This window comes from Pseudophryne corroboree, chromosome 5 (genome assembly GCF_028390025.1).
Source record: "Pseudophryne corroboree isolate aPseCor3 chromosome 5, aPseCor3.hap2, whole genome shotgun sequence".
NCBI lineage: Eukaryota > Metazoa > Chordata > Amphibia > Anura > Myobatrachidae > Pseudophryne > Pseudophryne corroboree.
In genome coordinates this window covers 744,925,061-744,949,399 of record NC_086448.1, presented here as the reverse complement: position 1 = coordinate 744,949,399, position 24,339 = coordinate 744,925,061, and the positions used below count along the sequence as shown (strand labels likewise).

Here is a 24,339-nt window from a genome sequence, read left to right as displayed (position 1 = left end):
AGGGGGACAGCCAATAATGTGCCCAAGGGTGGCCTGACCCCTAAATCTGTCGCTACATCTAACACCCCTAATTTAACCATCTAAGCGATACTTTGCCACCTACCACCTGCTCTAAAACAGTAATAACCAATCTCTACTCATATAAAACCCCTTATTTATTGTTTATCTTTTTCTTTTTTTTCAAGTGCAGTTTTTACTCCTTATTTTATTGTATATCTTCTTACTTCTGCGATTATGATTACTGTTATCTCCGCTACTCAGGGCACTCACAGACAGAAAACATAAGGGTCATTATTTTATTATATATACAAAAATGTAAACATGATTTATTTAACCACTTAACCACTCAACTGGCTGATATTTTTTCAAAAAACGTCCCCTAAATTGACAAATTTTTAGCTATGGAAATCATGGAAATAATAGCTATTTAAACCTTATTCATTATAATTTTATCAACAAATGTGTAGATGTAATGTACATAATTTGATCATTTCAAAAAATCCACATTTTCAGGGACATTGGGGTAAATTTACTAAGCTCCCGATTTTGACCGAGATGCCGTTTTTTCTTCAAAGTGTCATCTCGGTAATTTACTAAACACTAATCACGGCAGAGATGAGGGCATTCGTAATTTTTTGCAAGTCCAAGTAAAAAATTACGAATGAATACACCATCGGTCAAATTACGCCTGTTTAGATATGAATCTCGGTCATTTACTAACCATTCGTAATTGTAATTGCTGCCGTGAAAATGCATTCGCGGCCGCGAAAAATTACAAATCGTAATTTTTTCCTAAAAAAAAACGCGCCAGCATTTGAAAAGCGTGTTTACATGTGTACTCAATTATCCATTACTCACACCTGAATGTTTGGCCCTATAAAAGTGTTCCAGGCACATTTTGAACTTCTCTCACTCTGAAATGGCGGCTGTGGTGTGTGGCAATGATTTTTTGTTTGCTGTGGGATACCTTAGACTGCTCCATGAGGCTTCCAGGAATCAGGCCCAGGTAAGTGAACATGGTCAACAGGTTGTCCAGGTACCGCGGAGGCTGCGCCAGCCTCGTTTTTTTAGAGGGCGTTTAAACTTAAATGCATTGTCCGATGATAGGGTCATACAGATGTTCCGCCTAAATAGAAACAACATTTTCCACCTGTATGACCTTGTCAAACTGGGCATAGACCCTGAGACAGCACGCTCTTGCTCTGTCTCAGGCCTACACAAACTCCTGGCTGTGTTACACTTTATGGCTACTGGGAGCTTCCAGGCTGTGGCAGGCGACGTCATTGGTATCTCACAGCCCACCTTTTCCAGATATTTGATGCAGGTGAGTCTAAAAATACATAGGCGGTTATGTCTAAGTGTTGCTTCTGTAAGTTCAAACAACACAGTATTGTAGAGAATACCTAACATGACACTCACCTTAGCTTCTTTAATGTCCACTCAGGTTTTGGATGTGTTGGAGCCACACATTAATGCCTCAATCTGCTTCCCTACCGAGGAGTCGGAGTGGAGTGCTGTCAGGGTAGCTTTCTATGAGCTTGCTGGCATGCCCAATGTGCTGGGGGCCATAGATTGCACACACGTTCAGCTGAGATCACCTAAGGGCCGCCAATATATATATACTAATAGACATCTGTCCCAATCAACTAATGTCCAGGTGGTCTGTGATGCAAACTTAAAAATTATGAGTGTTGTTGCAGGTTACCCTGGTGGCTGCCATGACTCCTTCATCCTCAGTCAGTCATCGCTCTTCGATAAATTTGAGGACGGACAAATGCCTGATGGCTGGCTGTTGGGTATGTTTAAAATGTTTTGTGTGTATGTCTTTTATCCACAAACTCGAGTTATGATTAGGTGAAAGAATAATCTAACATATGTACTAATGTGGACTATATCTGTTTTTCAGGTGATGGGGGTTACGGCTGCTACTCTTGGCTCCTTACTCCATTGTCCCAACCTGATTCTCCTGCTGAACACAGTTACAATCATGCACATAAGGCTACGCGGAATGTGATAGAAAGATGTTTTGGTGTGCTGAAGTCACGGTTTCGGTGTCTGGATAAATCTGCTGGCCTTTTGTTGTATAGTCCCTCAAAGGTGACTAGAATTGTGTTCTGCTGCTGTTTTCTCCATAATCTGTGTTTAACCCAACATCTGGCACATGATGAGGGAGAAAGCAGTCGGCAAGCAGAGGAGTTAGACCCATCTGGTGACAGTGTGAGTACATATGTAGGGAGGCAGGTACGGCAAGAAGTGATCCTGCGCTATTTTTCAGGTCAGTTTTAGTAGGCTGTAATTATCCTTGACTAAACACTTTGCACTACTTTCTATTGTGTGTTTTGTTACTTACTGTTTGTAGTTTATAGTGGTGTGTCCATTGTACTTAGTTTATGCTAAAAATACATTTTCAGTCATTACCCATGAAAAACATACATACATACAGAGCAGCTTCGACAATGTTTGAGACGGACACAGGAAGTTGTGTGTTTGTCAAATACAAATTTTTATTTTGCCAATCACATTGGGGTTATTTTTTCCGCTTGTGTGTGCTGGGTGCTGAGCTTTGTGCTGGCTCACTGGCACGTGCTCTGGAGGAACGCCGAACAGGGGAGGTTACTGGCGTTTGGATAGGGGTCGTGGTCCCCGAGCTGGAGGTTACTTGGTGAGCTCCCATCAATGAAATATTGCTGCTCAAATTATTAAGGCTTGCAATCAGCTGAGTGTTGGTTGCAGTGTGGCTGGCTACAATCCTGGATAACGACTCATTCACCACTTGGTTGTGCTGAATGAGCTGAACGAGTGCCTGCTGATGGCGCTGTTGCTCATCTATGATGCGCGATAAATGAGCAAGCATTTGGCTGTTGTCAGCCCTTATTTGCTCCATTGAGGTTGCCATTCGCCCTACTTGTACAATCAGTCTGCCCGAGTTGCGACTAATACGCGGTAGATGATGGGGCAGACTGGCAAGGTGTTGTGTATGTGCGGTCAGGCTGGCATTGCTTTGGGCCTGTTGGCTTGTCCAACTGGCCCAAAAATCATCTGGTATTTGGCTTGGGGGCGGAGCTTGTGCCAGTTGTGGACTGATGGAGGCTTGGGGGATATCCTGCAGCTGTATTGGCTGGCTTGGGTCAACAGGTGTAAGTTGCAGTGTGATGGTTGCCTGTTGGTCTTGTCCCTGCTGGTCCACGTCGGCCATCAAGCTGGGCTCTGTATGGGGCGGCCAACATGCAATGTTTATTTGTAAATTTTTTGCAAGGCTACTTCTACACATTACTACTAGAGATGAGCGCCGGAAATTTTTCGGGTTTTGTGTTTTGGTTTTGGGTTCGGTTCCGCGGCCGTGTTTTGGGTTCGACCGCGTTTTGGCAAAACCTCACCGAATTTTTTTTGTCGGATTCGGGTGTGTTTTGGATTCGGGTGTTTGTTTCCAAAAAACCTAAAAAACAGCTTAAATCATAGAATTTGGCGGTCATTTTGATCCCAAAGTATTATTAACCTCAAAAACCATAATTTCCACTCATTTTCAGTCTATTCTGAATACCTCACACCTCACAATATTATTTTTAGTCCTAAAATTTTCACCGAGGTCGCTGTGTGAGTAAGATAAGCGACCCTAGTGGCCGACACAAACACCGGGCCCATCTAGGAGTGGCACTGCAGTGTCACGCAGGATGGCCCTTCCAAAAAACCCTCCCCAAACAGCACATGACGCAAAGAAAAAAAGAGGCGCAATGAGGTAGCTGTGTGAGTAAGATTAGCGACCCTAGTGGCCGACACAAACACCGGGCCCATCTAGGAGTGTCACTGCAGTGTCACGCAGGATGTCCCTTCCAAAAAACCCTCCCCAAACAGCACATGACGCAAAGAAAAAAAGAGGCGCAATGAGGTAGCTGTGTGAGTAAGATAAGCGACCCTAGTGGCCGACACAAACACCGGGCCCATCTAGGACTATTGGCATTCCTGGGGAAGGAGGAAATTGACACTGAGGGAGTTGGTGGGGTGGTTTGCGTGAGCTTGGTTACAAGAGGAAGGGATTTACTGGTCAGTGGACTGCTTCCGCTGTCACCCAAAGTTTTTGAACTTGTCACTGACTTATTATGAATGCGCTGCAGGTGACGTATAAGGGAGGATGTTCCGAGGTGGTTAACGTCCTTACCCCTACTTATTACAGCTTGACAAAGGGAACACACGGCTTGACACCTGTTGTCCGCATTTCTGGTGAAATACTTCCACACCGAAGAGCTGATTGTTTTGGTATTTTCACCAGGCATGTCAACGGCCATATTCCTACCACGGACAACAGGTGTCTCCCCGGGTGCCTGACTTAAACAAACCACCTCACCATCAGAATCCTCCTGGTCAATTTCCTCCCCAGCGCCAGCAACACCCATATCCTCCTCATCCTGGTGTACTTCAACACTGACATCTTCAATCTGACTATCAGGAACTGGACTGCGGGTGCTCCTTCCATCACTTGCAGGGGGCGTGCAAATGGTGGAAGGCGCATGCTCTTCACGTCCAGTGTTGGGAAGGTCAGGCATCGCAACCGACACAATTGGAGTCGGACTCTCCTTGTGGATTTGGGATTTCGAAGAACGCACAGTTCTTTGCGGTGCTACTGCTTTTGCCAGCTTTAGTCTTTTCATTTTTCTAGCGAGAGGCTGAGTGCTTCCATCCTCATGTGAAGCTGAACCACTAGCCATGAACATAGGCCAGGGCCTCAGCCGTTCCTTGCCACTCCGTGTGGTAAATGGCATATTGGCAAGTTTACGCTTCTCCTCCGACAATTTTATTTTAGGTTTTGGAGTCCTTTTTTTACTGATATTTGGTGTTTTGGATTTGACATGCTCTGTACTATGACATTGGGCATCGGCCTTGGCAGACGACGTTGCTGGCATTTCATCGTCTCGGCCATGACTAGTGGCAGCAGCTTCAGCACGAGGTGGAAGTGGATCTTGATCTTTCCCTAATTTTGGAACCTCAACATTTTTGTTCTCCATATTTTAATAGGCACAACTAAAAGGCACCTCAGGTAAACAATGGAGATGGATGGATTGGATACTAGTATACAATTATGGACGGGCTGCCGAGTGCCGACACAGAGGTAGCCACAGCCGTGAACTACCGCACTGTACTGTGTCTGCTGCTAATATATAGACTGGTTGATAAAGAGATAGTATACTCGTAACTAGTATGTATGTATAAAGAAAGAAAAAAACCACGGTTAGGTGGTATATACAATTATGGACGGGCTGCCGAGTGCCGACACAGAGGTAGCCACAGCCGTGAACTACCGCACTGTACTGTGTCTGCTGCTAATATAGACTGGTTGATAAAGAGATAGTATACTCGTAACTAGTATGACTATAAAGAAAGAAAAAAAAACCACGGTTAGGTGGTATATACAATTATGGACGGGCTGCCGAGTGCCGACACAGAGGTAGCCACAGCCGTGAACTACCGCACTGTACTGTGTCTGCTGCTAATATAGACTGGTTGATAAAGAGATAGTATACTCGTAACTAGTATGTATGTATAAAGAAAGAAAAAAAAACCACGGTTAGGTGGTATATACAATTATGGACGGGCTGCCGAGTGCCGACACAGAGGTAGCCACAGCCGTGAACTACCGCACTGTACTGTGTCTGCTGCTAATATATAGACTGGTTGATAAAGAGATAGTATACTCGTAACTAGTATGTATGTATAAAGAAAGAAAAAAAAACCACGGTTAGGTGGTATATACAATTATGGACGGGCTGCCGAGTGCCGACACAGAGGTAGCCACAGCCGTGAACTACCGCACTGTACTGTGTCTGCTGCTAATATAGACTGGTTGATAAAGAGATAGTATACTCGTAACTAGTATGACTATAAAGAAAGAAAAAAAAACCACGGTTAGGTGGTATATACAATTATGGACGGGCTGCCGAGTGCCGACACAGAGGTAGCCACAGCCGTGAACTACCGCACTGTACTGTGTCTGCTGCTAATATATAGACTGGTTGATAAAGAGATAGTATACTCGTAACTAGTATGTATGTATAAAGAAAGAAAAAAAAACCACGGTTAGGTGGTATATACAATTATGGACGGGCTGCCGAGTGCCGACACAGAGGTAGCCACAGCCGTGAACTACCGCACTGTACTGTGTCTGCTGCTAATATAGACTGGTTGATAAAGAGATAGTATACTCGTAACTAGTATGTATGTATAAAGAAAGAAAAAAAAACCACGGTTAGGTGGTATATACAATTATGGACGGGCTGCCGAGTGCCGACACAGAGGTAGCCACAGCCGTGAACTACCGCACTGTACTGTGTCTGCTGCTAATATATAGACTGGTTGATAAAGAGATAGTATACTCGTAACTAGTATGTATGTATAAAGAAAGAAAAAAAAACCACGGTTAGGTGGTATATACAATTATGGACGGGCTGCCGAGTGCCGACACAGAGGTAGCCACAGCCGTGAACTACCGCACTGTACTGTGTCTGCTGCTAATATATAGACTGGTTGATAAAGAGATAGTATACTCGTAACTAGTATGTATGTATAAAGAAAGAAAAAAAAACCACGGTTAGGTGGTATATACAATTATGGACGGGCTGCCGAGTGCCGACACAGAGGTAGCCACAGCCGTGAACTACCGCACTGTACTGTGTCTGCTGCTAATATAGACTGGTTGATAAAGAGATAGTATACTCGTAACTAGTATGTATGTATAAAGAAAGAAAAAAAAACCACGGTTAGGTGGTATATACAATTATGGACGGGCTGCCGAGTGCCGACACAGAGGTAGCCACAGCCGTGAACTACCGCACTGTACTGTGTCTGCTGCTAATATAGACTGGTTGATAAAGAGATAGTATACTCGTAACTAGTATGACTATAAAGAAAGAAAAAAAAACCACGGTTAGGTGGTATATACAATTATGGACGGGCTGCCGAGTGCCGACACAGAGGTAGCCACAGCCGTGAACTACCGCACTGTACTGTGTCTGCTGCTAATATAGACTGGTTGATAAAGAGATAGTATACTACTAATATTATATATACTGGTGGTCAGGTCACTGGTCACTAGTCACACTGGCAGTGGCACTCCTGCAGCAAAAGTGTGCACTGTTTAATTTTAATATAATATTATGTACTCCTGGCTCCTGCTATAACCTATAACTGGCACTGCAGTGCTCCCCAGTCTCCCCCACAATTATAAGCTGTGTGAGCTGAGCACAGTCAGATATATATATACATTGATGCAGCACACTGGGCTGAGCAGTGCACACAGATATGGTATGTGACTGAGTCACTGTGTGTATCGTTTTTTTCAGGCAGAGAACGGATATATTAAATAAAACAAACAACTGCACTGTCTGGTGGTCACTGTGGTCGTCAGTCACTAAACTCTGCACTCTCTTCTACAGTATCACAGCCTCAGGTCAATCTCTCTCTCTCTCTCTCAACCCTAATCTAAATGGAGAGGACGCCAGCCACGTCCTCTCCCTATCAATCTCAATGCACGTGTGAAAATGGCGGCGACGCGCGGCTCCTTATATAGAATCCGAGTCTCGCGAGAATCCGACAGCGTCATGATGACGTTCGGGCGCGCTCGGGTTAACCGAGCAAGGCGGGAGGATCCGAGTCTGCTCGGACCCGTGAAAAAAACATGAAGTTCGTGCGGGTTCGGATTCAGAGAAACCGAACCCGCTCATCTCTAATTACTACATTCATAATACTCCATTTTTTAACTTTTTGGCGTTGATTTTATAAACTTATAATGTTTTTTATGCTCAAAAACATATATACCAACACAGGCGGCCACATAGACAGATTTGCATAATCCTCACCTAACTAACTCCCCTCCACAGCATTACACTGTTAGATTCCCTCCCCTGACCACGATATAGACTACTTACCTGGATAGTCCAGAGGAGCGGAGCAAGTAAGCCATCTACATACTGGACAGGGGAGATGTGTGAACACTATAATGTTGTGGATGCTGTTTTTTTTTTGGAATTTTATTGTTATTTTATTTAAATGTGCACGTGTGTGGGCCAAATTTTAAAAAAATTCTGATATTTATTAAAAATGATGTTGGCGAGAACATCCACTAAGACCTTATAAAAAATTTTTTTTTCACCTTTAGCAATTGAAGACGTAACATCACATTGCTTGTTCTGGAAAACATGTAATCTCAAAACCAACTAACAACATATTAACTGTACTGTGTATATTATTGCCTATGTGTTTAATTTCTGTTTTTACTCACCAGATAACTGAGGGGATCGGGGCTCATCACTCTGCGAACTCGCCAATAGTGCCAGTGGTGGCTGGGGTGACACTGCCGAAAGTCGTCGCCTGGGTGGGGATGATGGAGCCGCAGATTCCGAGCCAAGACGCCGTGTCTTACTTGGCCTCCTGGGTAAGTGGCCCAAGCCCTGTGATGGGCGCCTTACAGGAGGTCGGCTTCCAGAAGCAGAACCTATGTGAAAATATAAACATTAATATTTTGTACTTCTATGTGTTTGCAGAATATGTGACTACACTGAAGTCTTACCTGCAATCCCAGCCTCATCCTGACTTGTCTGAGGCCTGTCTGGCCGGCTGGTCTGTGGGACTGTTGAAAAAGTGTACCAAACATTATTACCATGCTTTGTGTAAAAAAACCCCCTGCAAAGCCTTATTGTACTGTAACCATCTATTAGGTATTGGATAAACAAATAATTTCTGATTAAGAGCTTCAAGCTTCATTATTTTGTGGTGTATATCCAAATGTACATGATGTTGCACACAATAAATCTGTTACATTTTAGAATTATGCCTCAGATATTGCAGAGATTGACTACTTGCAAATGTTTCACAAATTTAATGTTGAAATAATTGCACCGTTTTTCAGAAGTAAATAAATACAAAAATCTTTTTAAAATAAGCAGACAACACAGATGTCCAAGCAATATCGTCAAAAAAAAAATCTTTTTTTTTTTTAAATTAAAAAGCCATTGCACATGTTTTTGCGCAATATTAAATTTACCAAACAGCCAATGCAAGGTGAAAAAAGCACATTCTAAACACAAACACACCTTAAGGGTGCATAGGCCTGCAATATGTGAAACACAATTTATGCATCCTTTACCCTTTAAAAATGACATTTACAACATTTAGAGGACATTTAAATAAAAATATAACACATCAAACTTACCATCCTGCGTGGGTCGGTCCGAATCCCGGACATGAGTAGCAGACACCACTTCGGCAGGAATCAATGCCCGCACAGGCTCCTCCCAGTCCCGATAGGTGGCCCGGAAAGGGGGGCCACCTCCGGTTTTTCTTGCAGATTTGGCCTCTTTGGCCATCTTGGCCTTGACACGCCGCTTTATATCATAAAACCTCTTGCGGCACGTGTCCTCAGTCCGCCTCACCACACCCTCACTATTCACGGCAAGTATTACTTGCCCCCACAGGACAGACTTCCTGCGGGAGGACACCTTGCCAGCATCCTGACCAAACAATTGGCGATGGTGCTTCATCAGCTCACGCACCAAAGCCATGTTTTCAGCATAGCTGAACTTTATATTCCTGCCAGTCTTGGTAGTGGTGCGTGGCTGCGGAGCCACAACACCATCACTATCACTGGAAAATACAGCAACAGGCACCCCCTCCTCCTCCTCCTCACTAACCTCCTCCCTCTCACTACCCCCCTCCACCTCACTAACAGCCTCCACCTCACTACCAGCCTCCACCTCACTACCAGCCTCCACCTCACTAACCTCCGCCACCACACTGACCTCTGAGTCTGACATGACAAACAACAAAAAACACTGAAAAATCAAAACACAAAACACACTCCTCCACTACTCCTACTACTACACACCACACAGCCAACACACACGCTCACTCACTCACTCACAAACAATGACAAAAGACTGTAAAAAAAAAACAAGGACAAAAAAGTAGACAAACTGTGAAAAAACAATACTACAAATATGACAAGACTACTTACACACACAGTACAGCACTCAACAATCACCAAACTCCTCTCCAAATCCACCAAAAACTCCACCAAACTCACCAACTCCAAATACACCTTCCTCTCTCCTCTCCACTAGCTAAACCCACGAGGTGCGGTGTGTTTGGGGCGGTTTTATAGTAATATGCACAGACACTCCTCCTTCACGAATACAACCAATCACGGCCGCGTGACGAAAACGAAACTTAGGACTAAAAACGCGGCAGCAATTTCTAAATCACTGCCGTAACAGACATGTGACGCAGTCGTAAAAAAACCCATAAACGCGGCCGCGAAACAGCAAACGCGGCCGCAATCTACAGCAGAAAAGCACGAATGACATCGACATCGGAAGAAACGAAAAATACGAATACGACAGCTTAGTAAATTAGTCGTAATCAATTCAAAAAGTTGCAATTTTACACTGTCGATGTCATTCGTGATTGAACTTGGACATGATTCTGGAAATTACGAATCTTAGTAAATTTACCCCATTGTCAGAGATTGCTCATCACTGTTAGCTGGTAGAGGGAGAGATAGTAGTTAAGGGGGAGGCAGGGCTGCAGTGCAGTAAGTCCAGACTTGTTGGTGATCACAAATTGCTTCGGTATCTGATCTATAGATCTACACTAAAAAGGTCTACAGTCAAAAGGTCTACCACTAATGGTAGACATGCATTAGGTCAGCAGGGTCAAAATGTTGATGTGGTCAAAAGGTCGACATGACAATTTTCGACACACATATGGTAGACATAAGTTGTTGTTTTATAAATGTACATTTTTTTTTCAACTTTTTCATACTTTACCATCCACATGAACTACGATTGGGAATAGTAACCTGTTCCGAGTGCAGCGATAGCGGAGTGAGGCACCTTGCCCTAAGCAAGACGTGCCAAGTGAGCCATGCAAGGGGACGTGGTACACTAAAGGGACCTGATTGTGGCAGAAAAGTGACAAAACACCCCAAAGAACAAAAAAACAAATTGTGTCTACCTTTTTTTGTGTCGATCAGTTACATGTCGACTTTTTGACCAGGTCGACCTTTTGACCCTGTCAATCTTTCCTACTGTCTACCTATTCTACGTCGACCTTTTGACCTTGTTGACCTTTTGACCCTGTCGACCTAATGCATGTCTACCATTAGTGGTAGACCTATTGATGGTAGACCTTTTTAGTGTAGATCTAATAATCCACACTCTGAATCCACATCATGGAATACAGTTTATTTCCAGTTGGTTTTGAATATATTGTGAAGATGGTGGCATTCATTTGCGATATACATTTGCAGTCAATTTCAAAAAGTGATCTTTGTCAGAACAGCGTTTGCAGGAACATTTTGAATGATACCCTCACAACATGCCACTTGGTTCCATCCATACAAAATTATGGTTGTTCAGGAACTTAATGAATGCAACTGGGAGAGCTGAATGGCATGTTGTGAGGATATCCTTTAAAATGTTCCTGCTACTGTTCTGCTCACAAGTGATAAAGCTCATGTTCAGAAATCGACTATAAATGTGTACCGTGAATGGCCACCATCTGGACTTATAGAAATAAGAGATAATGCAGGTGCATACTCTAAATACTAAACACTGCTAATCTGAATAATAATAAAAAACTGCAATATAAAGAAGAGTAAATTTGAAGTGCTTAGCATAATTTTAGCCCAAAATATGGACCCACCAACTGCGACCAGGTGACCTCATCTAGTGGGTCCCTAACACTAAGGTTGAAGTCCAGGGCACGGGACCCCCAGGCCAGCATAAGCCAACCGTCCCAAAGCATCAGAGGTTTAAGGGCCACATTTATCACCATCTGCATCTCATGATGCAGCTGACAGGTGATAAAATCAGCCAAACTCGCAATGCGATAATTGAGTACATAGCATGGATGTATCAATTATCACATGTAGGGGCAGAACTTGCAAGCACTGTCCCGGCGTATGCCCTCTGCAGCATTATTGGGCTATTTTCTCAAAAAATACCCAGATGTCCTGCTGCGCATGAGCAGCCGTCCATTGCTACCGCCAACGCCGGGTATCCCCCCACATTGTTGCGCCGAGCCCCCCCACCCACCTGTATTTATACTTACCCGTCCAGGAGCTGGTGACCGATGCTTCCAGGAGGCTGCCAGGCCAGATCCTGCTGTTGTGTTCTGGCCTGTGGTGCTGTAAAGTGAGCTGCCACTTTGCAGCATCCCTTTACTGCACATGGGTCACTGCATAGTAGCAGGAGCTCCGGTTCCCTGGCAGTGCTCACCGGAGAACCGATCACCGGTTCACCAATCACTGGCTCCTGGACAGGTGAGTACGATTTTTTATTTTACTATTTTTTTTTAAAGGTGATCCAGCTTGTGTATCCATTTATAAATATGGCCAGAACGCATTTCCCATTATAAGTGTGCAAAATGCAATCTGGGTTACTTAGACTAAAGGGTTTGGACTTCAATACAGGTGATACTATAATGTGAAGAGGTTGTGAAAACAGCCTTTTTCACATTATTTTAGTAAAAAAAAGCGTGATAAATCGGCCCCTAAGTGTGTAAAAGTGTTACATTAGTAAGAAGCAGAAGCTATGTGTTACATAGGTTAAAGGTAATAATTAGAGTGTTAAAAAGTTACATTAGTAAAAAAAAAAAGTAAGTAATTTTTAGCAATGCCAATGACACAATTGCGCTTCCATGCCCCCGCCACACCAACCTGGCTGCCTCCTCCCAAATGGGGCAGCCAGAAAGTCAGCAAGTATGATATACATTTAGCTTTTTATGCTTTCAATAGATAAAAGTTGTTTTTAATTACTCTTTAAATTTGGATGAAGCTGTCTGGAATTTCTTCACCTCAATAATGGATTCCTCAGCTCTGATTTGCATAATATTTGCTTGTAGAATGTTTTCATAAGTCAGTTAATTACGTGATAGATACATGACGTCTATTGTTTAATAGGTTTTACTAAGTGAAGCATTGAGAACATTGTTTTCTCAAATGACACAATAATTGACCTCTATAACTTTGCAAATAGGAAGGGCATGTCAATTCATTTTTTGAAGAAGCTTTGTGGGACGGGGCATTAATAACGCTCTTTATATACTACCGGCATATCCTGCACATCTGTAGCATCAGGGAGATAAACTGAGATGAGAGTCCTGTTTCACTGGAGCTGACAATCAGAAACACATTAGACGTTTTAAGGGGGGTAGACATGGAGAGATCCGTGCTTAAATTCTAAGCAATCTATCTAGATTGCTTAGAAGTTAAGCACGGATCTTTCCGTGTGTATGCCCCCCAGCGATAGCGCTATCGCTGGTACTAGACTGGCCTGCATCCAGGCACAATCTAGCAGGTCGCTCATTTCACCGCTGGGCGACATGAAAAAGGTAGACTGTACAAAAGGTCGACAGGGTCAAAAGGTCGACATGAAAATGGTCGACATAAAAAAGGTAGACACCATGTTTTTTGCATTTTTGTGGTTTGTGTGGATAGTTTTGTCATCTGGGACCCCCAATTGTAGAAAGGCATACCCTTCGCTTGCCACGCTTCGGGCTCGGTGGCTCGCTGCGCTCGCCACAAGGTTTATAACCAACTCTATGCCGATATGGATAGAGAAGGTATGAAATAGTCCAAAAACATGTTAAATAAAAAAACAACAACATTTGTCTATCTTTTTTATGTCGACCTTTTTCATGTCGACCTTTTGACCCTGTCGATCTAATGTCTGTCTAACATATGGTGCCTATCTATTGACTGTCTAACTAGACACTGGGGGTCATTCCGAGTTGTTCGCTCGTTGCCGATTTTCGCTATGCTGCGATTTGTTGCTAATTGCGCATGCGCAAGGCACGCAGGGCGCATGCGCTTAGTTATTTAACTAAAAACTTAGCAGATTTGCTGTGGATTCTGCGGCTCTTTTCAGTCGCTCTGCTGATCGGTAAATGATTGACAGGAAGTGGGTGTTTCTGGGTGGTAAATGAGCGTTTTCTGGGAGTGTGCTAAAAAACGCAGGCGTGTCAGGGAAAACGCGGGAGTGTCTGGAGAAACGGGGTAGTGGCTGGCCGAACGCAGGGCGTATTTGTGACGTCAAACCAGGAACTAAACGGACTGAGCTGATCTCAATCTGTGAGTAGGTCTGGAGCTACTGCAAATAATTATTTAGTAGCAGTTCTGCTAATCTTTCGTTCGCTATTCTGCTAAGCTAAGATACACTCCCAGAGGGCGGCGGCCTAGCGTGTGCAATGCTGCTAAAAGCAGCTAGCGAGCGAACAACTCGGAATGAGGGCCATTGTCTATCTATCAACCAGATAGCGTAATTTAATCTCCCTTTGTTTGGCATGACATAAGCATAAGGGGGAGGGGGGTCTTAAGTTCAGACAACCATCACCAATAAAAACCGAAAAACTCAGCCCACTCGCTTGGTGTTTGGCAGATAGTCCAATGGGAAGAATTTAGAACTGTAGAATTTTTTACTGAGATTTAGTCTTCTATAAAATTAAGTGAATACTGTATCACTAATATCCACCTGTGGCACTGTAACCAGTATTATCTGAGACTGTATGAGTTAAACCAGTGAAATAACTGGTGTAATAGTCATGGAATAACACGCTTGTGCCTGTCTCCGCGGCTCCTACTGTTTGCAAACACACTGCCCGGCAGCCAACATTCCCCACCTGTACCTTATGTTCCTTCAGATGTTACCTGACTCATTGTTTCCTGTAACAGACAGTAAGTAGGTCAATGGATGAATACTTGCCGACATGTTAAAATATTTTCCAGGGATACTTTGTTACTGAGCCTGTGAATCCAAGTAGGTGACACACAACACTGTCACTGCATAGCACTACAGCCTCCAGCATGCCTTATTTATTGTACAGTACAGAAACACACACTCTTTCCCCACCACCAATTACAATTGTAAATCTGATTACTTTATATAAGTGTTCACCACACCTCTTATACTGCAAGCAAAAGCGTAAATACTATAGTAACAGGGATCCACAGCTTAGAGGGCCCATTTCCCCTGTAAAAGACCCCTGTAATCATGACCAGTTAGCCACTAGGGGGCACCGCTGAGGTCGCCTACTACAACTACATGATGCTGGTGCTGGCTGCAAGACTTATCAGCCGCAGCCACCACTCCCTCCACGCAGGCAGCACTGTGACATGTCAGGGGATGCCACTGTGCAGTCAGCCCAGCTCCAGTGCACTGCTGCCTCCTCCCCTTCCCTCCCTCCCCACCAACCGTGCAGCATGCAGCAGCGACATAAGGGGAGATGTACTAAGCCTTGAAAAGTGATAATTTGCACAATGATAAAGTACCAGCCAATCAGCTCCTAACTGTCATTTAGTGAAGCATGGAGTCTTAGCCGATCGCCCAGTAACCGCTCACATCCAGGACTCTGATCTATGAGTGATGGCACTGAGTGATACATGATACCCTCCCCCCTCCTGTGTGCTGTAGGCTTGGTCGGGATGCTTCCCTGTTGCCGTGGAGACACCGCTACAGGGTGTAAATGGGTAAATGGTACCCGCCTATTGCCAGTGGGTGCCTGTGCAGTGCTGAATAATAGGTCATCATCTATAGTAGAGTTCTACTGTGTGTGAGTGTCTCGCTTATCTGCAGCTTCCAGATACATCATATTGTTGTGTCCTAAACCTTTGATCATTTCGTGCCTCCCTTGTTGCTGTTTTATAAAAAGAGTTTAATATAGTTTGCTATGAAAGCTACATAATGTTTATTCATTTTACTTTTAATCCACTCACTTTCCATTTAAACACACTTTGGACGTCCCTCTAGTTTGCACTGGCTCACAAAACTGGCATGCTAGCAAATGTGGCATTAAGGAGGATTACACCTAGATATGTCCCCTCTAAAAATGTCCCTTCCAGGATTCCTTACAAAGTGAGCATGAATTGTATTTTATATAACAAATATAACAGATATTTAATATGTGATGAAGTATTTTGTGCACTGAATAAACATATTCAAGTCAATACATAGGAAACAATAACAAAACTATTGCATTTGGGGCACTTATGTGTGCCATATTATGTAGTGAGGCACTTATGTGTGGCATATTAAGAATTGTCGGACTAGGGCATGGAGGGCCCACCGGTGAAATGCAGTGGTATGGGCCCATGCTTCAAGGCTCCTTGATAAATATATATAGTAAATACTGCTAGTGCATGCATGATAATGTACCAAACTAATACCAGCAATGCATTGTAGAAAATACACCATAGTCCTGTGCAGTATAATGTAACAATGTATAATGTATAATTCAAGTGCACACTCTGGAACGTGACCCCCAGTGGAAGGGGTGGGCCCCCATGAGGGGGGCCCACCAGGGGTTTCCCCTGTACCCCTGTGGCCACTTAAGTGTGGCATATTAAGTATCGGGGCACTTATGTGTGGCATATTATGTTTCGGGGCACTTATGTGTTGCATATTACTATCTACAGTGCACACAATAATGTTATTGCCTAGACTTGGTCAAAAGCATTTGGATGAGGTTTTGGTTTCATTTGGATGGCTGGGGAGAGTGTATTGGGGGTGAGCTGGGGTGGTAGGGTGAATTTTTGCCTAGGGTGCACAGAAACCTTACACCGGTCCTGCATGTACTGTATATTATATTATATTACATTGTATTAATTATTTATATAATTCCACCATATGATACAGTGGGGTATATTTACTAAGGTCCCGATTTTGACCGAGATGCCGTTTTTTCATCAAAGTGTCATCTCGGTAATTTACTAAGCAAAAATCACGGTAGTGATGAGGGCATTCGTAATATTTTGGAAGTCCTAGGAAAAAATCACGAATCAATACACCATCGGTCAAATACGCCTGCAATTTGCTAGAAATCGGGAATTTACTAAAAAGTGCAAAACACAAACACTGCCGACAATAGCCAAACACTGCCGTGATAAAATACAAATCGTGAAAAAGTGCTAAAAAAAACCAGACCTGCTTTTTTATCCCGTGTTTGTATAGGCATGCACGGATCCATGAGATCCGTGCATGTTTTTCAGTGGGAAGGGGGGGGGAAATGTTCTAAATTTTCAGAAAAAAAATTGCGTGGGGTCCCCCCTCCTAAGGCAAACCAGCCTCGGGCTCTTTGAGCCGATCCTGGTTGCAGAAATATGGGGAAAAAATGGACAAGGGTTCCCCCATATTTAAGCAACCAGCATCGGGCTCTGCGCCTGGTCCTGGTTCCAAAAATACGGGGGTCAAAAAGAGTAGGGGTCTCCCGTATTTTTTAAACCAGCACCGAGCTCCACTAGCTGGACAGATAATGCCACAGCCGGGGGTCACTTTTATACAGTGCCTTGCGGCCGTGGCATCAAATATCTAACTAGTCACCCCTGGCCGGGGTACCCTGGGGGAGTGGGGACCCCTTCAATCAAGGGGTCCCCCCCCCAGCCACCCAAGGGCCAGGGGTGAAGCCCGAGGCTGTCCCCCCCATCCAATAGGCTGCGGATGGGGGGCTGATAGCCTTTGTGAAAAATGATTGATATTGTTTTTAGTAGCAGTACTACAAGGCCCAGCAAGCCTCCCCCGCAAGCTGGTACTTGGAGAACCACAAGTACCAGCATGCGGCGGAAAAACGGGCCCGCTGGTACCTGTAGTACTACTACTAAAAAATACCCCAATAAAGACAACACACACACACCTTGAAAGTATAACTTTAATACATCCATCCACACCTCCATATACACATACTTACCTTATGTTCCCACGCAGGTCGGTCCTCTTCTCCAGTAGAATCCATGGTGTACCTGTAGAAAAAATTATACTCACATAATCCAGTGTGTTAGGCTCCTCGGTAAATCCTTTTGTAATCCACGTACTTGAAAAAATAAAAAAACGGATACCCGACCACGAACTGAAAGGGGACCCATGTTTTCACATGGGCCCCCTTTCCCCGAATGCCAGAAACCCACTCTGACTGATGTTTAAGTGGGTTTCTTCAGCCAATCAGGGAGCGCCACGTTGTGGCACCCTCCTGATCGGCTGTGTGCTCCTGTACTGTATGACAGGCGGCACACGGCAGTGTTACAATGTAGCGCCTATGCGCTCCATTGTAACCAATGGTGGGAACTTTCAGGTCAGCGGAGAGGTCACTTTCGGTCAACCGCTGACCTGAAAGTTCCCACCATTGGTTACAATGGAGCGCATAGGCGCTACATTGTAACACTGCCGTGTGCCGCCTGTCATACAGTACAGGAGCACATAGCCGATCAGGAGGGTGCTACAACGTGGCGCTCCCTGATTGGCTGAAGAAACCCACTTAGACATCAGTCAGAGTGGGTTTCTGGCATTCGGGGAAAGGGGGCCCATGTGAAAACATGGGTCCCCTTTCACTTCGTGGTCGGGTATCCGTTTTTTTTATTTTTTCAAGTACGTGGATTACAAAAGGATTTACCGAGGAGCCGAAAACACTGGATTATGTGAGTATAATTTTTTCTACAGGTACACCATGGATTCTACTGGAGAAGAGGACCGACCTGCGTGGGAACATAAGGTAAGTGTGTGTATATGGAGGTGTGGATGGATGTATTAAAGTTATACTTTCAAGGTGTGTGTGTGTTGTCTTTATTGGGGTATTTTTTTAGTAGTAGTACTACAGGTACCAGCGGGCCCGTTTTTCCGCCGCATGCTGGTACTTGTGGTTCTCCAAGTATCAGCTTGCGGGGGAGGCTTGCTGGGCCTTGTAGTACTGCTATTAAAAACAATATCAATCACTTTTCACAAAGGCTATCAGCCCCCCATCCGCAGCCTATTGGATGGGGGGGACAGCCTCGGGCTTCACCCCTGGCCCTTGGGTGGCTGGGGAGGGGGGGGGGACCCCTTGATTGAAGGGGTCCCCACTCCCCCAGGGTACCCCGGCCAGGGGTGACTAGTTGGATATTTGATGCCACGGCCGCAAGGCACTGTATAAAAGTGACCCCCGGCTGTGGCATTATCTGTCCAGCTAGTGGAGCCCGGTGCTGGTTTCAAAAATACGGGGGACCCCTACTCTTTTTGTCCCCCATATTTTTGGAACCAGGACCAGGCGCAGAGCCCGAAGCTGGTTGCTTAAATATGGGGGAACCCCTGTCCATTTTTTTCCCATATTTCTGCAACCAGGATCGGCTCAAAGAGCCCGAGGCTGGTTTGCCTTAGGAGGGGGAACCCCACGCAATTTTTTTTTTACATTTAAACTTTATTTTTTTGTTTAACAAAGTGCACAATGAAGCCCAGCACGGATCTCTCAGATCCGGCCGAGATTCATTGTATTAAAGTCGGCAGTGTTTTTTTTACAAGTCACTCACGTAAAACACTGCCTAAAAAAACGAATGACATCGACATCGGAAAACCCGAAAATGCAGAATACGGCAGCTTAGTAAATTAGTCGTAATCAATTCAAAAAGTTGCATATTTACACTTTCGATGTCATTCGTGATTGAACTTTGACCTCAAACGGGAAAACACGAATCTTAGTAAATTTACCCCAGTGTGTGCAAAGAATATTTGTCATTCACATCAGTCCCTGCCCTGTTGCAACTTACAGTCTAAATTTCCTAATTGCTTAACACACAAGTGTACACAGAGTTAAATCCAGGGGGACTTCCAGTTGCCCGGAAACCTCCCACAGAGTAGGAAACTTGGATTGTGGAATGGTGCCCACATCTGGAAAACAAAACACACTTGCTCTAAAATAAAGCATTTGGAAACCCCCCTCTACACGCGCGCGCACACACACACACACACACACACACACACACTTTATTTAGCAGTACACACACACACACACACACACACACACACACACACACACACACACTTTATCTTTATTTAGCAGTGGATAAACCTACAGTCAAATTTGTTTGTAGTGTGGGAGGAAATTACTGTATCCAAAGAAAACGCATTGTCACGGGGAAAACATACAAACTCCACACAGTTGGAAACGAACTCATGATCTCACTGCTGTGAAGCAACAATGATAACCACCGTGCCACCAAGATGACCGATGATATTTTGTTTTTTTTACTCTTGGGTTGGTACAGTGCATGGGGGCTTTTACGAAGTGTTGCTATGCAACCCACACATTTCTAGTTATGCACCTGATTGTAAGATCATTTGGGCTGTGCCATCTTTACCTTGTATATTATTTCATGCCAGTTTCTTAGAAGGGCAAAAATAATAATTTACAGAATTTGATATTAGCGTACTTCCTTTGCATTTAAAATATTCTTTGTGGATAAATATTTACATATAAATGTCCAGGGACAGTCCCTGGAAATTAGGGCAGTTGCCAGCTCTGCAGATGGCTGTTAGCTATTGGCTGGATATCTACCTTGTATATTAATGTCAATCCTAATATTAGTCACAGTGACATAAGCAGTGTATGTGTCATCCTGTCACAGACACTGCTCCAAGTAAGTCACAGGGCACAGCAATGGGAACTTAATAACCCTTCGCATATCTCCCAGAAATGTTTTTTTATTTTGTATTTTATTTCACGTACAGTTATAGTTGCAGTGGCAAACGCAGGATTTGCATGGGGGGGGGGGGGGTTTCCAGACCTGGGTGTAGCCAATCACGGGGGTGGGGACTAAGGTGACCCAGTATATGCTGGGTCCGTAAAACTAGTGTGTGTGTGTGTGTGTGTGTGTGTGTGTGTGTGTGTGTGTATATATATATATATATATATATATATACCATGTATATATATATATATATATAGCTTGTTCAGAAAGGTGCGGCACTCCAATGATTTGTGTGTACCGTGAGTGCAAATCATTGGAGTGCCGCACCTTTCTGAACAAGCTGTTTATCTCTCTGTGAGGGCACCCAGTGTGATATTACTGTAAGTGGCTGTGCCGGACCCTTGCCGTGCAGTTTCAAGGTTAGAATGACACAGCACAGGTCAGCCATCAGGGCAGCACTGAATTCTGGTTCCAGTGAACAACCTGTAGCAAGGCATTTTGCGTTAGCCAAGCATAGCCTTGCAACATTACGATATTGCATCATAGATCAGGCCCCATTCTCAATAAGGGGTGGGGATAGGGCCAAGAGGTTGTTACAACTAGAAACCAGGTGGATCATTATGTTGAATACACTCAGCCCTAAAGGCCTGAATGAATCACTGGGCATGAGCAACTTTATTTAAGATCTAACATTTAATATTTAACATCTTCACACAACGGATCAGGGTGGGTGAGTCCCACATATTATGTTCACCATGCATCTAATGGAATCTATATATACACAAGGGGCAACTGTAGGTGGCCGTTCTAACAGACTGGCGAGCCAACTGTTAACATCCAGCGAGTCCCTACCATCTGCCATATCCATTAGTTTAATACAGGTAGCCCCAATATACTGGACACATGCCAATTGAATAGGCATGTGTATTTGGGTAATAGTAAAGATCAGGGAAGCAACATTCCCTTCATTATTAACACTGTGTCTAGATACTTGTTTTTAAATTTTTTATTCCTATTAGCACTTTAGCACTGACACTTTATACATGTAATGTTGTATATGTATTATTTTAACTATTCAGGCAACTTTATTACGAGCCTGTCATACACGATGTGATTAATTCACGCAATTGTTGATATTCTGATGTGTTGTTCGTTTGTTGTCAGGCGTTTCTAGGCAACACTCCCCCACGCCCCCGTGTGACGGCCTGGTGAGCTGGCATCCGGTCAGCTGAGAGTCCCGGAGGCCGGAAGCCTGGATCCCGGAAGCTGAACGGAGGCGCGGCGAGGACGGCCAGAGACGCTTCTAGGTAAGGTATTTATTCTGTTTCTTTGCACTTTGTTCACTGTGTGTGTCCTGAAGACGGGGTTCAGTGCCCCGAAACGTTGATAAAGCACCCGCTTGTTTCACATGTATACAGTCTCCTGAGTGCCGCCTTATTTGATCTCCTTGTATGTACGGACCACCAGCCCGGAGGGAGGGCACCGGAGCGCATTTACCATTTGCTGTACACATTTGTGAGTGCCGAACCAGTTCTTCATATATATATATATATATATATATATATATATATATTTTAGTGGAGGGGGGTTTCTGGGTGCTCGGAAACCACCCCCTGGGTGCGTCACTGTGTTGAAGGGGCTATGTAGTATAAGATAAGCAGAGTCTAACTAGATACGTCTGGTGATACAAAGTGCCAGAATTGAAATGTGCAAATTCTATTCTGGCCATCATCTCTTTCAACCACAATAATTGATACAGATTTTTATGTTTTTTCACGTAGTGTAATATTTGCCAATTCACCACTAATAGACACTCAAAAATCAGCAAAGCTCATAGACAAACGCAGGTGGTTCTGGTTGCCCAGAAACCCCCCCCCTCTCTTGGCAACTGGGTCAAATTATGACAATAATAGCAGTGGTATATAATACGATTACTAGAGCTGCCGACAGATCATGCAGCTTAAGTGACAGAGCAGAGCGGCTGCACATGCCCAGTGGTAGCAGCTTCTTCTACCAAGTTTGCTGTGTGTGTGGATTTGAGTCCTCAATGGGTGTAGTATGGTATGCCGGTGGCCGGTATACTGTGCGCCGGGATCCCGACAGTCGGCATACTGAAGACCACCCTCCTCAATATGTGCACTGGACTATAAAGAGTAGCTGCCAGGAAGAAGAGACAGGATCCTTACCATGAGGTGGGAGAATGTGTGCTTAGAAAGTGCAGTACTGCTTCTATTATGTTTGTGTATTTATGTATATATATGTATAGTGATGTGCACCGGAAATTTTTCGGGTTTTGTGTTTTGGTTTTGGATTCGGGTCTGCGGCCGTGTTTTGGATTCGGATGCATTTTGGCAAAACCTCCCTGAAATTTTTTTGTCGGATTCGGGTGTGTTTTGGATTCGGGTGTTTTTTTACAAAAAACCCTCAAAAACAGCTTAAATCATAGAATTTGGGGGTCATTTTGATCCCATAGTATTATTAACCTCAATAACCATAATTTCCACTCATTTTCAGTCTATTCTGAACACCTCACACCTCACAATATTATTTTTAGTCCTAAAATTTGCACCGAGGTCGCTGGATGGCTAAGCTAAGCGACACAAGTGGCCGACACAAACACCTGGCCCATCTAGGAGTGGCACTGCAGTGTCAGGCAGGATGGCACTTCAAAAAAATTGTCCCCAAACAGCACATGATGCAAAGAAAAAAAGAGGCGCACCAAGGTCGCTGTGTGACTAAGCTAAGCGCCACAAGTGGCCGACACAAACACCTGGCCCATCTAGGAGTGGCACTGCAGTGTCAGACAGGATGGCACTTCAAAAAAATTGTCCCCAAACAGCACATGATGCAAAGAAAAAAAGAGGCGCACCAAGGTCGCTGTGTGACTAAGCTAAGCGACACAAGTGGCCGACACAAACACCTGGCCCATCTAGGAGTGGCACTGCAGTGTCAGGCAGGATGGCACTTCAAAAAAATTGTCCCCAAACAGCACATGATGCAAAGAAAAAAAGAGGCGCACCAAGGTCGCTGTGTGACTAAGCTAAGCGACACAAGTGGCCGACACAAACACCTGGCCCATCTAGGAGTGGCACTGCAGTGTCAGGCAGGATGGCACTTCAAAAAAATTGTCCCCAAACAGCACATGATGCAAAGAAAAATGAAAGAAAAAAGTGGTGCAAGATGGAATTGTCCTTGGGCCCTCCCACCCACCCTTATGTTGTATAAACAGGACATGCACACTTTAACGAACCCATCATTTCAGCGACAGGGTCTGCCACACGACTGTGACTGAAATGACTGGTTGGTGTGGGCCCCCACCAAAAAAGAAGCAATCAATCTCTCCTTGCACAAACTGGCTCTACAGAGGCAAGATGTCCACATCATCATCCTCCTCCGATTCCTCACCCCTTTCACTGTGTACATCCCCCTCCTCACAGATAATCCACCATCTCAGGTCCCTGTGTACTTTCTGGAGGCAATTGCTGGTGAATGTCTCCACGGAGGAATTGATTATAATTCATTTTGATGAACATCATCTTCTCCACATTTTCTGGAAGTAACCTCGTACGCCGATTGCTGACAAGGTGAGCGGCTGTACTAAACACTCTTTCGGAGTACACACTGGAGGGTGGGCAACTTAGGTAGAATAAAGCCAGTTTCTGCAAGGGCCTCCAAATTGCCTCTTTTTCCTGCCAGTATACGTACGGACTGTCTGACGTGCCTACTTGGATGCGGTCACTCATATAATCCTCCACCATTCTTTCAATGGTGAGAGAATCATATGCAGTGACAGTAGATGACATGTCAGTAATCGTTGGCAGGTCCTTCAGTCCGGACCAGATGTCAGCGCTCGCTCCAGACTGCCCTGC

The 24,339-nt window shown here is 44.4% G+C and overlaps 1 protein-coding gene and 1 long non-coding RNA gene across 3 annotated transcripts; one reads left to right on the top strand and one right to left on the bottom strand.

Annotated features, from left to right (window-relative positions):
- The first annotated feature begins 1,302 nt into the window (after window positions 1–1,302).
- LOC134928417 (uncharacterized) lies at window positions 1,303–8,788 on the top strand. Of its 2 annotated transcripts, none has more exons than XR_010177920.1 (3): window positions 1,303–2,097; window positions 8,273–8,422; window positions 8,532–8,788. It is a non-coding gene; the product is annotated as an uncharacterized LOC134928417 (long non-coding RNA). The 2 variants fall into 2 exon arrangements; XR_010177921.1 differs by lacking the exon at window positions 1,303–2,097 and adding an exon at window positions 2,108–2,275.
- On the bottom strand, window positions 8,228–9,538 carry LOC134928416 (myb-related transcription factor, partner of profilin-like). The gene is made up of 3 exons (XM_063924124.1): window positions 9,200–9,538; window positions 8,558–8,617; window positions 8,228–8,482 (listed from the first exon to the last, which is right to left on the bottom strand). Exons 1-3 carry the CDS (start codon window positions 9,525–9,527, stop codon window positions 8,262–8,264), a joined length of 609 nt encoding a protein of 202 aa, XP_063780194.1. The 5' UTR covers window positions 9,528–9,538; the 3' UTR covers window positions 8,228–8,261.
- Between the last annotated feature and the right edge of the window lie 14,801 nt (window positions 9,539–24,339).